Genomic DNA, 15,312 nt, shown 5'->3' with positions numbered 1-15,312 from the left:
CATTTTTTTTTTAAATCTCCAATTGTCCCCAAAATATCTTCCCAGCAATTTTTTGAGAACAGTGCTTGTTTAATCAGTGTTGTATTTGTGATTGGTTTCAGGGAGTTGGCAAAACAGAGTAAACTGTTTTCTGTCAGTAAAAACAAAGTTTGAAATGATTTAACCTAACACAAAAGAAATGCTTCTTCATTAAAATTTTCATTTTGTCTTCATAGGAAGGAAGTATATACTAATTCTGATACAGTCTTAAAACTTTCGTGCCCATTTTGTGTTCCTTGGAGTCAATTTTGAATTTCTTACAAACTGTGTTTTTGTGTGACTGTTCCTCAGTGTGCTTTGTATGCTGAGACTTGTACATGGGTGATCTTCTCATCAGATGTGAATGATTCCAAGGTGTTTGGAGTAGGTTATAGTAATCTGACAGCCATACATACTTGGTGTCCTTAGCGTAATAGGAAAGACCGATTCTGACTGTAAAATGCTATGTGTTAGCATTTTTGTGAATTAAAATGCTCAGGGTCTACCTATTGCATGTGTATTTGTGCTTGTAAATTTTTGATTATTTATAACAAGTAATCCCCAAAAGTATTTAGGTAAGAGTAGTTAGCAGTCTGGGATAATAATTTAAGATTGTTAAACTCTTTTTCAGGTTAAGGGAGATAATCTGATTTTCTGCTTTTGTGCCCTCTTTGCTTTTATTACTTGGCCCCATTGCCTAATCATAAAACCTTTGTTTTCATTCTTTTATTTTTACTTTTGATTACCCATTTCTCACAGGAAAATTATGCCCATGTACTTTTTATTAAACCAAGGGCAGCTATTTCTCTCAGATCCTGTTTCTAATTCCTGAACAAAATGGAATCAAGACTAGAGTAAATGGTATGTGTATACCTTCTAAGTTGAATGACTTAGAAATGTAACAGGAGGATATCTGAGGGTTAGAACCACTAAATATTCTTGCTCATTTGGAAATAATGCAGACGACCTAGGTTCAACAGCACACAGATCTTCTTTCTTACTGAAATACAGTTAATGTCAGAAAAAAACCCATTTTATTTTTCCCATTTCCCTAATATGTTGTACCTTTCTGTAGCATTTTTTAGATTTATTTATTTATATGAAAGAAAGAGAAAGACACACCAATCTTTGATTCACTGGTGTACTCCCCAGATGCTCATGACAGCTGGGCCTGTGCCGGGCCAAAACCAAGAACCTATAAATTTGGGTCTCCCCTGTGAGTAGGCAGGTGCACAAGCGCTTGGCTACCATCTGCTGCTTCCCAGGGGATGAAGGAGAAGCAGAGTAGTTGCAAACTTAAACCAGCACTCTGAATAACAAGATGTGGCTCTCCCAGGTGGCAGTTGAATGGCTGCACTGCAATGGTTCCCATTCTGTATTTTGGTAGAAAATTTAGCATAAATTCTACTGCTCTTCACCTAGCTTAAGGGCATAATTTTATTACCCATTAATCTAGTTTTAGAATAAAATATAGATAAAACTTTGGGCTGAGATATGGGATCTCAGAAGAAATGGGTATGTGGTCTTAGGCTTTATCATTATGCTTGGGACAGATTAATATGTTCATTGGCTGTAGCTCATTTAACAGGAGGGATTTGTTGGAAACTACCTTCTAGTATCTACTGTTTAGATACCTGTGCTGGGCGTTGTTCAACTCCTGGGTTTTCTTTTAAGTCCTTAATTTCTCATCTGAGTGCTGTAGTCATTTTTGCAAGGCCACTTGAAACAGTTCATATATCTGATTAGGAAACAACTAACCAAAATATTTGGATATTCGAGTTACTAGTTCTTTGTTGTCTTTCGTTTAAATAAGCCCTTTCATGAATTATGTAAAAGGTCTTATCCATTGTTTTATTTCCTTATAGACGGGAGAATTAAGGACAAAAATGAGCCAGTCTCATGAGGACAGCTTAACAAGTGTAGCTTGGAACCCAGATGGGAAACGTTTTGTGACTGGAGGCCAGCGAGGCCAGTTCTATCAGTGTGTAAGTATCCACTGCCCCTTCCCAGTATGTGCTTGTTCCAAAGCACATTTAAGTGTTAGTTTTATTTAATAAAATCATTTGTCTAGAAATTTTTATAAAACGCACTGTATCAGTACCTCCTCTGCTATCCTGCTAAATAAGTTTTGCTGAGTGTAGTGTTCTGTTTTTTTTTTTTTTTAAAGATTTATTTTTATTGGGCCCGGCGATATGGCCTAGCGGCTAAAGTCCTTGCCTTGAAAGCCCTGACATCCCATATGGGCGCTGGTTCTAATCCCGGCAGCTCCACTTCCCATCCAGCTCCCTGCTTGTGGCCTGGGAAAGCAATCGAGGACGGCCCAAAGCATTGGGACCCTGCACCCGCGTGGGAGACCCGGAAGAGGTTCCTGGTCCCGGCATCGGATTGGCGCACACCGGCCCATTGTGGCTCACTTGGGTAGTGAAACATCAGATGGAAGATCTTCCTCTCTGTCTCTCCTCCTCTCTGTATATCCGGCTTTCCAATAATAATAATAAAATCTTAAAAAAAAAAAAAGATTTATTTTTATTACAAAGTCAGATATACAGAGATGAGGAGAGACAGAGAGGAAGATCTTCTGTCCGATGTTTCACTCCCCAAATGGCCACAACAGCCGGTGCTGCGCAAATCCAAAGCCGGCAACCTGGAACCTCTTCCGGGTCTCCCATGCAGGTACAGGATCCCAAGGCTTTGGGCTATCCTCAACTGCTTTCCCAGGCCACAAGCAGGAAGCTGGATGGGAAGTGGAGCTGCCGGGATTAGAATCAGCACCCATATGGGATCGTGGGGCTTTCAAGGCGAGGACTTTAGCTGCTAGGCCACACCACCGGGCCCTGTTTCTTTCATTTAAAAGAAAAGTATCATTGCAAATGTTTATACACAGTATAGGCCTTGCGTTGAGAAAACAATTTGTTTTAGTCTTTTGAATATTCTAATTCATAGGGAATGCAAAAAAAGTGTTTAGTTCTGGTGGATATTTTTTTGCATTTTTGTAACCCAAAGGATGCTAAATTTCTCGAGCAAACAGCCTTAAATAACTGAAGAATAGAAGTAGTGATAACTGGGCCTGCCACTGTAGCCTAGCAGATAAAGTCCTTGTTTTGGACACGCTGGAATCCCAAGGCTTCAGAATCCTGGCTTCGGATCAGCACAGCTCCAGCCTTTATAGCCGCTTAGAGAGTGAATCTCTACAGATAGAAGATCTTCCTCTCCATCTCTCCTCCTTTCTGTGTATCTGACTTTCCAATTATTAAAAAAAAAAAAAAAACTAAAAAATATGAAAGGCAGTGATAATTGCTTCCGGAGAGCTTTTCAGTGTTTGAGTTTTATTTTGATTAGTAGCTGCTGTTTTTGTTTTGAATGGTTTGAATGCTAAAAATAAGTAATGGCTAAGAATTGTCAGGTCCAGGAAGGCTGTGCTATAGGCATGTCATCTTTACTATCCTGTGTACATTCTGTGTCCTATATCTTTGCTTCGGGGGTCTAAGAGGCCCTTCCAGATGAGTGATAATCATTTTATGTAGCTTAAAGATAATTTACTATAGGGATTTCTAATGTAATCATTATGAATCACCAGTTTTGTTAACCTTGTTTGAAACTCATGGAATTCAGTGTCTTACCATGGAAACATAGTTTGTGTTTTTAAGATCTGTTTATTTTATTTGAAAGAGTTACAGAGTCTCAGAGGGAGAGACAGAAAGAGAAATCTTCATGCACTGTTTCGCTCCCCAGGTGGCTGCAACAGCTGGAGCTGGGTTGATTCAAAGCTAGGAACTTCTTTGGGTCTCCCACATCCGTGCAGTAGGCCAAGGCCTTGGGCCAGCCTCCTCTGTCCTGGGGGAGTTTGGGGGAAGCTGGAGTGAAAGTGGAGCAGCTAGAATACTAGCCAGCACACAGATGGGATCCTGGCACCGCCAGCACATGATAAGCTTGTTATACCACCACACCAGCCCTGGCTGTTAGTTCTAAAATTCTGAATCCTGTGGAAACAACATGACCATGTGTATTTCTGCTCATTTCCTGCCCTGTGCAGTTTTTGGCTTTCTGGATGTAGAACTTCACCGTTCTCTAATCTGTGAACTGGGAATGGTGATCCCGCTCAGTGCTTTGAGATAGTGAGTGTAAGAACCTAAGTCCATACATGGCTCTTTTCTCCTTGAATACGTTTCAGTCCATAGTTGGGGAGCCCAAGAATAAGGAATGTTTCAGTTATTTTCTAATAAAAATGAAACTTTACATAGAACTTAAGGATTATTTCTTTATGATTGCCTTACTTACACATGATCATCTAGTGAAGGGAGAAGAGAGCTTTTAATACAACTGGACCTAAATTCAAATTCTTACAGTTAAGAATACTTATGGAACAATTATGTTCCAGGGTGGTTTGTTTTTAAAAAAAAATCTTTGTGGGCCCGGCACGATAGCGTAGCGGCTAAAGTCCTCACCTCTAATGCACCGAGATCCCATATGGGCGCCAGTTCTAATCCCACAGCCCCGCTTCCCACCCAGCTCCCTGCCTGTGGCCTGGGAAAGTAGTTACGGATGGCCTAAAACCCTGGGACCCTGCACCCGTGTGGTAGACCAGAAAGAAGCTCCTGTCTCCTAGCTTCAGATTGGCTTAGTTCTAGCTGTTGCGGCCACCTAGGCAGTGAATCGTCAGACGGAAGGTCATCTTCTGTATCTCTCCTCCTCTCTGTATATCTGCCTTTCCAATAAAAATAAATAAATCTTTTTTTAAAAAAAAAGGTTCTTTGTGTTTTGGGCTTTCTGAACCCTGTGCATTTTGAAGTTAACAGTGTCTTCTTGCTCAGGATTTAGATGGTAATCTCCTCGACTCCTGGGAAGGAGTGAGAGTGCAATGCCTTTGGTGCTTGAGTGACGGGAAGACTGTTCTGGCATCAGATACGCACCAGCGAATTCGAGGATACAACTTTGAGGACCTTACAGATAGGAACATGTAATTATTTGTTTTCGTTATACAACAATTATCTGATTTATGTACTAGAATGTATAGTAGTGTTTTTTAAAGATACATTCATTTTTACTGTGGTTTTTTGTTGTTGCTTGGTTGTTTTTATTATCCATTATACAACTTTGTAGGCTTAGTGATCCCTCCCCCCTGCCTCTTCTCTCCTGCCCATTGTCGCATGTGTTTTACAATCAGTAGCCCTTCATCTGGGACTCTCTCAAGTGCTTAGGGCATCTACTGCTGTCCCAGGCACATTAGCAGGGAGAGGGATTGCAAGTGGAACCACCAAGACTCAAACTGGTAGCTATATAGAATACTGACATTGTAGGCAGCAGGTGAATCCACTGTGCCTCCTTGCCATCCCTTTTTTTATTATTATTAATTATTAATTATTTTGCATTATGTGACAGTTTCATAGGCTCTGGGGTCTCCCCCACCCCTCCCCATGCCCCTCCCCCACGGTGAACCCTCCCCTTGCCATCCCTTTTGATCACTTCAGTTTGTGAACTGTTTATTGCTTCTGACGAATTATTTTTTGCTTACAGAGTACAAGAAGATCATCCTATTATGTCTTTCACTATTTCAAAAAACGGCCGGTTAGCTTTGTTAAATGTAGCAACTCAGGTATGTTAATACAATTTTCAAAAAATTTTACCTTAGCAGAAATTTTAATTCTAATTTCTTAGATTTCATATTAACACATATTAAAGTTATTTGACTTGAAACAGAACATATGCCTATATTCTCTTTTCCCCCGCAGGGAGTTCATTTATGGGATTTGCAAGACAGAGTTTTAGTAAGAAAGTATCAAGGTGTTACACAAGGGTTTTATACAATTCACTCATGTTTTGGAGGCCATAATGAAGACTTCATCGCCAGTGGCAGTGAAGGTAAATAATATTGTTGGGTTTAAAGTTCTATAATTTTTTTTTCTCAACTAAGGTAATTATATCTTTATAAATTCTATAATTCCAGATATTAAAAATTTTGTGCATTATTTATCCAACACATTGATCATTCTCCTTTTTCAGGGAGGAAGAAAATGGATTGAGCTCTCATTATTATATTCTGTATTCTGATCCCATAAAGATGTGTTTGACTCTTGGTTCAAATCAAGATCTAGTCAGATCATCATGCTTTCATGTCTTGTATATTGCTTAAGAGGTTATTGAGAATTAGTATAGACTTTTTTAAAAAATCAGATTTAGTTAGGATGTTTTACCTCAGCTTGGATGTAATTGTGTCTATATATTTTTTTCTCTACCATTTCTTCACCACCACCACCCCCTGAAATCTATCACATAGGGAAGAAATCAGGTCCCATCCTCTGATGCATTGCTCAGGTAGCCTCAGTGGTAAAACTCCCCGGGGAGCCTGTTTGGGGGTGTTTTTTGTTTTGTTTTGTTTTTTGGGTTATTTCTTTGAAAGGGTGACAGTGTGGGTGTCGAGAAAGGTAGAGGCTGAGATTGTTCATCTGCCATTCACTCTGCAAATCCCTTCAGAAGTTGGGGCTGGATGGATCAGGTTGAAACCTGGAACCAAGAACTCCAAGTAGCTCTCCCACGTTGGTGACAGGAAGCCCAGCACCTGGGCCTGCATCTGCTGCCCAACCAGGCACATTAGTAAGAACCTGGATCCGAAGCAGAGTAACCCTGACACTCAGAGACATTCCAGTCCAGGACATGGATAGCCCGAGCTGTGGTTTCACTTATTCTGCCATGCCTGCCCGTGGAAATCAGTATTTTAGTCGCTGTCTGTTTAGTGGATAGCAGGAGTTCAATTAGCTGAGTCGTTAGTAAGCCTCCAAGGGCCTGCATTAGCAGGAAGCTAGAATCTTTTAAGAAAAATAAGTAATTGTTTCCTGTCTCTACCTGATTAAAAAAAAAAAATCATCTCAATGACTAAGAGGATCATAAAGTGTTTTTCCTTTAAGAATGAAGTTTATTTAAAATTGGTACCAAAGAGATTTAGCAATTTTATTTTAACATCAAACATAGGAATTTGTATATTCTCTTTCCTCAAAAAAGAAAAAAAGTATGGCAGACAAAATTGTTGGGAGGAGAGAAGAGTGATTCACTGTGGATTCAACTCCTTTCCAACCAGTGCTTTTTTCCTGTTTGTTCTTGTCTCCAAGCTTCCTCACTGGTTCCCAAGTGACTTTTTCCCTGGTCTGTGTGTAAAGTCTTGTACTTGCATTTTGGTTCCTCCTAGTTCTAAGAACTCTCTCCCCATGCTCTGTTCAGTCTGCTGCTGGTGGGTATTTTCCCTCTGAGTTACACTCAGAATGTCCCATGGTTCTTTAAAAAAAATGTGGCTACCATTATTCCTCTTGGTACCACACCTTTACTCTTAAGGCCAAACCAAGAAGTAAATCTGAGATATTCTACATAGGCCTTAAAACCAAAATGAGGTATGAATTAGAGATTATTTTTTTCTGAGGCTCACTCAGGTGTTGTAGGATGGTTCTAAAAATGCTAGAACACCGTAAGATGTGCTGACTCCCTGTCCCAAGATGGCCACATTAATGCATTTGCAATTTATTTGCAAGAAATATATTTCAAGAACTTTCCACAAAGTAGAGCAACTTTGAAAACTTTCCCTAAAATATTGTAGCATTGCAGACTTTCTCATTGTGCTGGCAATGGATAGGAAAATTGCAAAGTCTGTATGTATTGTTCCGAAATGCACAGCCAGCAGAGCTTGATCATCAAGCATATCATTCTAACCGTGACTGCTTTAAATCATATTTTTGTTGCTGCTTCAGCAAACATCCTTCTGACATTTTCCTTGAAATATAGGCATATTCAGTTCACTCACATTTAATGTCTAGTCTATAGATTTCTTTAGTTCAGGCTCTTTTTTTTTTTTTTTTTTTTTTTCATTCTATGCAAGAAAAAAATTGTTTTCCAGAAATTAACAACAAATGTTTTCTAGGAAGCATAAAGTTATTTCTTCAGTTAGCTCCTTGTCCCTTTTATTACATAAGTTTTGGAACCAGGATGCATTGTCCAGAGTCTCCTAGGGTGTGTCCAGCACACGTCTGAGGGTTGGCGGTATTGAGGACCTGCTCACAGCTTTCTAGAGTACCCTGGGATCCAACCTGATGCTTCACAACCTTCTCCTGTACTTAGTTGAGCTTTCACAGCTGTTTGATCTGTCTGGATTTTCACATTTGGATGAAGAGGCTGCAAAGAATGAATATATCTACCCTAATTTAAAAGAAGACACTGATGTTGGGAAGTCTTGTTCCAAAGACTCCCCTGAGTCCTCTGAGCCATTGCTTTGGATACTTTGGTTGGAGTTTTTGAGATTAGTTTATAATAAACAAGTCTGTAGGGGATTTTGAGTTTTTCACTTCAAAAGATTATGAATGGTACTACTCTAAGGCCATCTTTTGGTGCAAATGTGAGACTGTCTAGATTTGCTAGTAAGCTGTTGAGCAGGGCTGCCTGTATTTCAATGTCAGCTTCCCTGTCTACTAGCTGATAAGGAAAGTACTTGTTGCCTCCTAGCTTGTAAGCATCCAATAAAAGTTTAGCTGTGTTGTTGCTTTTTTTTTTTTAAAGATTTATTTATTTTATTACAAAGTCAGATATACAGAGAGGAGGAGAGACAGAGAGAAAGATCTTCCGTCCGATTATTCACTCCCCAAGTGAGCCGCAACGGCCGATGTGCGCCGATCCGAAGCCGGGAACCAGGAACCTCTTCCGGGTCTCCCACGCGGGTGCAGGGTCCCAATGCTCTGGGCCATCCTCAACTGCTTTCCCAGGCCACAAGCAGGGAGCTGGATGGGAAGTGGAGGTGCCGGGATTAGAACCGGCGCCCATATGGGATTGTGGGGTGTTCAAGGCGAGGAAGCCTTAAGTTGCTAGGCCACGCTGCCGGGCCCTGTTGCTTTTTTTTTTTTTTTTTATTAGGCTACTTTTTTGTCAGCCTTGAATTTCCTTAGAATTTATCATCTGCATAATGGATTTGTTTACCTTCAAAGATCTTGGGTTGTAATTATTTATTATTCATGTATGTATTGACAAAATAGCATAGATAAAAATTTTTGGTGGTAAGACCTGAATATTTTTTTAAAAAGTTCATTCAAATGGCTTTCCATAAGCTAATTTGTTAAAATTTAATATTGTTCTCATTTTCCCTTTGTAGTAATAACTAATGATCTGTATATAGTAAGTGATACATTTAAGATGATGGTTTTCTTAATATAAAACAGCTTCCTGACTTTCCTCTGAATTGCTGTTTAGATCACAAGGTTTACATCTGGCACAAACGTAGTGAACTGCCTATTGCGGAGCTGACAGGACACACGCGTACAGTAAACTGTGTGAGCTGGAACCCACAGATTCCATCCATGATGGCCAGCGCCTCAGATGACGGCACTGTTAGAATATGGGGACCAGCACCTTTCCTAGACCACCAGAATATTGAAGGTAAGACTGCTGTGCTCTGTGTTTCCCAAGTAAAATATTACTCGGCTTGCTATGAAGTTGCAACATTTTCAGATAGTAATTTAGAGTATAGGATATCAATTATTTTTCTCCCATTTTTAGATTTTACACTGTCTGACTCTAGAAACGAGATTTAATGTAAGATCTGAAAGTATTGTTTTTGTGTGGAAGCAAGGTGGTGCAAGAGAGAATAAAATGAAAAGTACCACATCATTAACGACCATATAGTGCATTTATAAGATGTTATTGAAAATACCACTTCCTTATCCTGCCTGTTGTAATACTGCACTCAATGAATGCATTTAATATACATGGGAACTAGCCAGCATACCCTGGGAACACATCTGCAGGGTTGTAATGCCTGTGATTAGGCATTTCACAGTTGAAAAAGAGGTATTTTAATGTGAGTGTACTAACTTTAGTCACACTTGATTGATAGAGAAAGGAGCTAAAACTAAAATTTGCCATATTAATTATGTGATGGACTCCTTTTATGGACTCTTGCTTAAAATATTCCTAGTCCTCAGAATTAGTTTTATCCTCGTTCTCACAGGTAAGATAACTAAGCCTGGCAGGAGCCAGCGGCTTGTTGGGTTCTGCCAGGTCTTCTAGATCTGAGAAGTGTTTTCAACAGGTTTGAGATTCTTAGAAATTACAAAAGCCCAAAGTAAGACAAAGGACATAATTTAAGGACAAAAATTCAGTAGAATGTGATATCCATGCTAGAGAGAAGAGGTAGTAAGAAATTTTATGTTAATGACTTATCTCTCTTTTCTAAATAGCTAGTAAAATGTTTTATTTGGCTTAGAGCAAAAGAATTTACCTAGAAACGTTTTGTTTGCTTGTTTGTTTTGCTTTTGTTTTTTTTGTTGTTGTTGTTAAGTGTCTCACAGATGTTTTAGTAAGAAAGATGACTAACCATCCATGGTTAAGTGATTCTCTGTGTAGGAGTTGCAGTGGCTTGCTTTCAGAATAGCATGAATGGTTTGAAAAGAGAATTCTCCTCAACTCTTACCTTTTTGTCACGGTGCCCCTGCCCATGGCTTCATCAGATCTTGCTGGCAGGCTAGGCTATGAGGATGTGCAGCTTGAGCGGAGAGGAAAACTCTTGAAACATAACACAGAGCCCATGGCCATGGGATGTGCTTTCAGCTACTCAGCCAGCTCCTGTGGTCCCCACTGTGTAGCAGACAAAGCTGAGGTCTTCACTAATTCTTCGTGTTGCCTTTAGGCTCTAAGGCCAATTCTGTAAGAGTTTTTTGTTTGTTTATTTTTATTGGAAAGTCATATATAGAAAGGAGGAGAGACAGAAAGATCTTCTGTCCGCCGATTCACTCCAAATGGCAGCAGCAGCCAGAGCTGAACCAATCACAAGCCAGGATCCCAGAGCCTTTTCTGGGTCTCCCACATGGGTGCAGGATCTCAAGGCTTTGGGGCGTCCTTGACTGCTTTCCAAGCCACAGGCAGGGAGCTGAGTGGGAAGCAGGGCCGCCTGGATAAGGATCATTGCCCATATGGGATCCCAGGGCGTGCAAGGAGAAGACTTTAGCCACTAGGCCACCATGCCAGGCTCCAAGAGATTGATTTTTCCATCTGCTGGTTCACCCCAAATGGGATTAATCCAGGCAAAGACTAGGGTGACTCAAGGCACATGGGCCATCTATCATTTGTTGCTTTCACAGACACATCTGCAGGAGCTGAAACAGATGGGATGACCACATTGATATTGTAGGCTTAAGCCTCTCTAGCTATGATGATTTGTGCTTTTCTTTATTTCTTTTTTCTTTTTTTTTTTTTTTTTAAGATTTATTTATTTTTAAGGCGGATATACAAAGAGGAAGAGAGACAGAGAGGAAGATCTTCAATCCGATGATTCACTCCCCAAGTGACCACAATGGCTGGAGCTGAGCCGATCAGAAGCCAGGAGTAGGGAGCCTCTTCCAGGTCTCCCACACAGGTGCAGGATCCCCAGGCTTTGGGCCATCCTCAACTGCTTTCCCAGGCCACAAGCAGGGAGCTGGATGGGAAGCAGGGCCGCCGGGATTAGAACCAGTGCCCATATGGGAACCCACTGCGTGCAAGGCGAGGACCTTAACCACTATGATATCGCACTGGGCCCGATTTGTGCTTTTCTAATTCTGTTAATAATTTGGAAGCTATTTCTTCACATGATCTAATTTGAAGAAGTATAAAAATACTAGGTCAGAAGTTGCAGATGTACTCCACAAGAGAATGTGTTTGTGCCTCCAGTATAGGAGAATGAGGCACACTGCAGTTTAGTGTGCTAATCAATATGGATACTCTCTTTTGTGAGCAAGTACATTTTAACTCAGTTATAAGATCTGGATCCAGGTCTAGTGAGGTGACCTAGCGGCTAAAGTCCTCGCCTTGAACGCATCAGGATCCCATATGGGCGCCAGTTCTAATCCAAGCGGCCCCACTTCACATCCAGCTCCCTGCGTGTGGCCTGGGAAAGCAGTTGAGGACGGCCCAAAGCCTTGGGACCCTTCACCCACGCAAAGGAGGCTCTTGGCTCCCAGCTTCAGATCGGTCCAGCTCCAGCTTTTGTGGGCACTATGCCATTCAACAACCTTGCATTGCGCTTTGGCAACATGGGCAAGAGCCCCTAAGGGGTTTTCATTTTTACCTGATAGAAATGCACCCCTCTCAATTATGTAACCATCATCAAAAATAAAATGAATTTATTACTTGAAAGAATGAATGAATGAATGAATGAATTTCCAGCCATGGGCAGTGGCTCAATTGGCTGTTCTTCACCTTACAAACACCACGATCCCATATGGGCGCCGGTTCTAATCCCAGTAGCCCCATTTTCCATCCAGTTCCCTGCTTCTGGCCTGGGAGAGCAGTGGAAGGCAACCCAAAGCCTTGGTACCCTGCACTGATGTAGGAAACCTAGAAGGAGCTCCTTGCTTTGGATTGGCTCAGAGCTCCAGCCATTGTGGTCACTAAACAGAAAAGTTTCCATGGAATCACATATTTAGTCATATGCCTTTGTACAGCTCTTTTAGAATCCCCCTTTCACTTCTCAAATTATTGTTTCTTTCCAAATCACTTTTTTGTTTTTGACTAAAATATAATACCTGTTTGAAATGTAACCTTTGAAAAATGTAGTTGAGGGAAGGAAAATGGCATTTTAAAAGCTGTGACAAAATAAGATACTATAAATAAAATGTTTCTCTTGATAGCTCTTGCAAGTAAGAATTTGCTTAGCTCAAGCCCGGCGCAGTGTTGGCTTGAGTCCTTGTTGTACACGCAGGGAGTCCATTTGGGCTCCGGTTCTAATCCTGGCAGCTCCACTTTCCATTCAGCTCCCTGCTTGTGGCCTGGGAAAGCAGTCGAGGATGGCCCACAGCCTTGGAATCTTGCACCCACATGGGAGACCCAGAAGAGGTTCCTGGCTCCTGGCTTCTGATAGGCTCAGCTCCAGCCATTGCAGTCACTTGGGGAGTGAATCATGGGTCGGAAGATCTTCCTCTCTGTCTCTCCTCCTCTCTGCATATCTGACTTTGCAGTGAAAATAAATAAATCTTTAAAAAGTAAATAAATAAAAGAATTTGCTGACATTTATTATAGTAGTAGGATTAACAAACTCATTTTTTTTCTATTGTAGGATTTTGTTTTTGCTTTTTAATTTTTATTGGAAAGTCAGATTTGTAGAGGGAAGGAGAGACAGAGAGGTAAGATCTTCCATCCACTGAGTCACTCCCAAAGTGGCCACAACGGCCAAAGCTGAGCCAATCTAAATTTTTTAGAGCTGCAAAGCTATTTGATGCTAAGTGCTTTTCAGTAGAATAGGATAAAAAACTGATAGCATGGGTTTTCCTGGAAAAGAGCATGCTTCAAGCAGATGCAAAAGACCCCATGTTGTAATTCTAATTATAAAGAAAAGGCCTTAGGTAGGAAAGCCCATAGCTTGAAAATAGACTGCTTTCTAGAACTGGGGTTAGGATTTGTGTGTAGGGCCCAGCAGCGTGGCCTAGCGGCTGAAGTCCTCGCATTGAATGCCCGGGATCCCATATGGGCATCCAGTTCTTTTCCCGGCAGCTCTACTTCCCAACCAACTCCCTGCTTGTGGCCTGGGAAAGCAGTTGAGGATGGCCCAAAGCCTTGGGACCTTGCACCTGTGTGGGAGACCTGGAGGAGATTCCTGGCTCCTGGCTTTGGATCGGCACAGCACTGGCCGTTGTGGTCACTTAGAGAGTGAATCATCAGATGGAAGATCTTCCTCTCTCTCTCCTCCTCTCTGTATATCTTTCTTTGTAATAAAAATAAATAAATCTTTTTTTAAAAAGGATTTGTGTGTATACTAATAGATGATTAAGATGTTTTAAAATTCATTGTTAATAGTTGTACAGTGCTACAAACTATTTTGTGTTTTACATGGATGTATTATGTAATATGCAAAATATGTCTCAGTAAAACTATTAATACCATAAGTACCCAAAAGGGAGAAATATTTCTCTATTTGGCATTACTTACTTTAAGCTTAATTTAAGGATGAGACTCTTAACGTGATTGTTCACTTAGCCTAAGAAGTGACTGATACATTGTTTAATGGCTATGTTATGAAAGAAAAATTTGTTCTGAATTGATTGTATTTTAATGCCACTTTGTTTTGTAATATGAGTCTAATTTTGAAATTTTCTAACTGGTGACTTTTCTCTCTCCCCCCTTCTTCTCTTTCTGTCCTATATATGTGCGTTTCATCTTCATTCAGAGGAATGCAGTAGCATGGATAGTTGATGGCGAATTTGGAGCAGACGACTTCTGTTAACTTAAAATTAGTCGTATTTTAATGGCTTGGGATTTGGTGCAAACAGACATGATTGATAGCTGGACAGACATGCTCGTCATGAAAAAAGAACCATTTCTGAAGCCCGATTGGGGCCAAACATTTACACCTTGCTTCCTAGTAACCAGTTGATGAAGCGCCTCATTAGAACGTTGTTGGACACCATGTTGAATTATCCCCCGTCGGTTGTGAAGAACTGTGCTACATCCAGGCTTACCCATTGAACTCAGTATATATATTTTTTTTCCCTCCTGCCTTTTGTCTGGCAGGATACCATTCTTGTTGCTCTTCTGTGTAATGAAGTTTAAATGCTTGTTTGGAAAACTTTATTTAACAGTTTAGAAGGCTTGATAGGAAGAGTGCATTAGTCTGAAGAGTATACATTGGATAGGAAAGAATTTCCTTTTGTTTCTCCAAATCTTTCCGCCTTATTTAGCTTGAGATCTTTGCAGCTTGGTTCATGGATTCTAGCCTTGCCCGTTGCGCAGTATATACTGATCCAGAAGATAACCAGTGAACTATGTCAAAAGCACTCTCAATATCACATTTGACAAAAAGTTTTGTACTTTTCACATAGCTTGTTGCCCCGTAAAAAGGGTTAACAGCACAATTTTTTAAAAATAAATTAAGAAGTATTTATAGGATTAAAGTGACTTCATTTGTATACATTTGGAATCTAAACCAGCTTAAACATTTTCCTGTGTGACTTAGATGCGCAGTGTGACTGATACCACATGAGACACATGAAACAGTGCATGGAGGGAGGGACACTGCACAGGAAACTAACACTTTGGCGGCTTCCCCCTTTTGCTTCATTCCTGAAAGAACATCAGTACACCAACTTCAAGAAATTCAAGATTTAAAAAGAAAAATATGCCAACATGAGAGATCAGTAGTGAGTTTAGGTTTTTAACAAAACTTACTCCAAGTTGTCCTCAGCTTGGAAGGTCATTTTGGTGTAATCTAGCAAGTGTAGATGTAATCAGTTTGGAAGTTTATAATATAACTGAAATTGTTAGAAGATTTAGCAGGTTCCAAACATACTTAAACTGAGA

At 40.5% G+C, this 15,312-nt stretch overlaps 1 protein-coding gene across 3 annotated transcripts in view; it reads left to right on the top strand.

Moving 5' to 3' along the window:
• WDR26 (WD repeat domain 26) overlaps positions 1-14,901 on the top strand; it is a 43,068-nt gene extending 28,167 nt beyond the window's left edge. For all 3 annotated transcript variants that reach the window (XM_004578607.4, XM_004578608.4, XM_058669226.1), the window contains 6 exons: positions 1,884-2,003; positions 4,830-4,975; positions 5,533-5,611; positions 5,748-5,877; positions 9,238-9,423; positions 14,183-14,901. In XM_004578607.4, coding sequence (XP_004578664.2) covers positions 1,884-2,003; positions 4,830-4,975; positions 5,533-5,611; positions 5,748-5,877; positions 9,238-9,423; positions 14,183-14,208 — 687 coding nt within the window. In that variant the 3' untranslated portion in view covers positions 14,209-14,901. The remainder of the gene's footprint in view (positions 1-1,883; positions 2,004-4,829; positions 4,976-5,532; positions 5,612-5,747; positions 5,878-9,237; positions 9,424-14,182) is intronic.
• Positions 14,902-15,312: the final 411 nt, after the last annotated feature.

The sequence above is a fragment of the Ochotona princeps genome, chromosome 10 (assembly GCF_030435755.1).
Source record: "Ochotona princeps isolate mOchPri1 chromosome 10, mOchPri1.hap1, whole genome shotgun sequence".
NCBI lineage: Eukaryota > Metazoa > Chordata > Mammalia > Lagomorpha > Ochotonidae > Ochotona > Ochotona princeps.
This window is presented reverse-complemented; position numbering and strand designations above follow the sequence as displayed.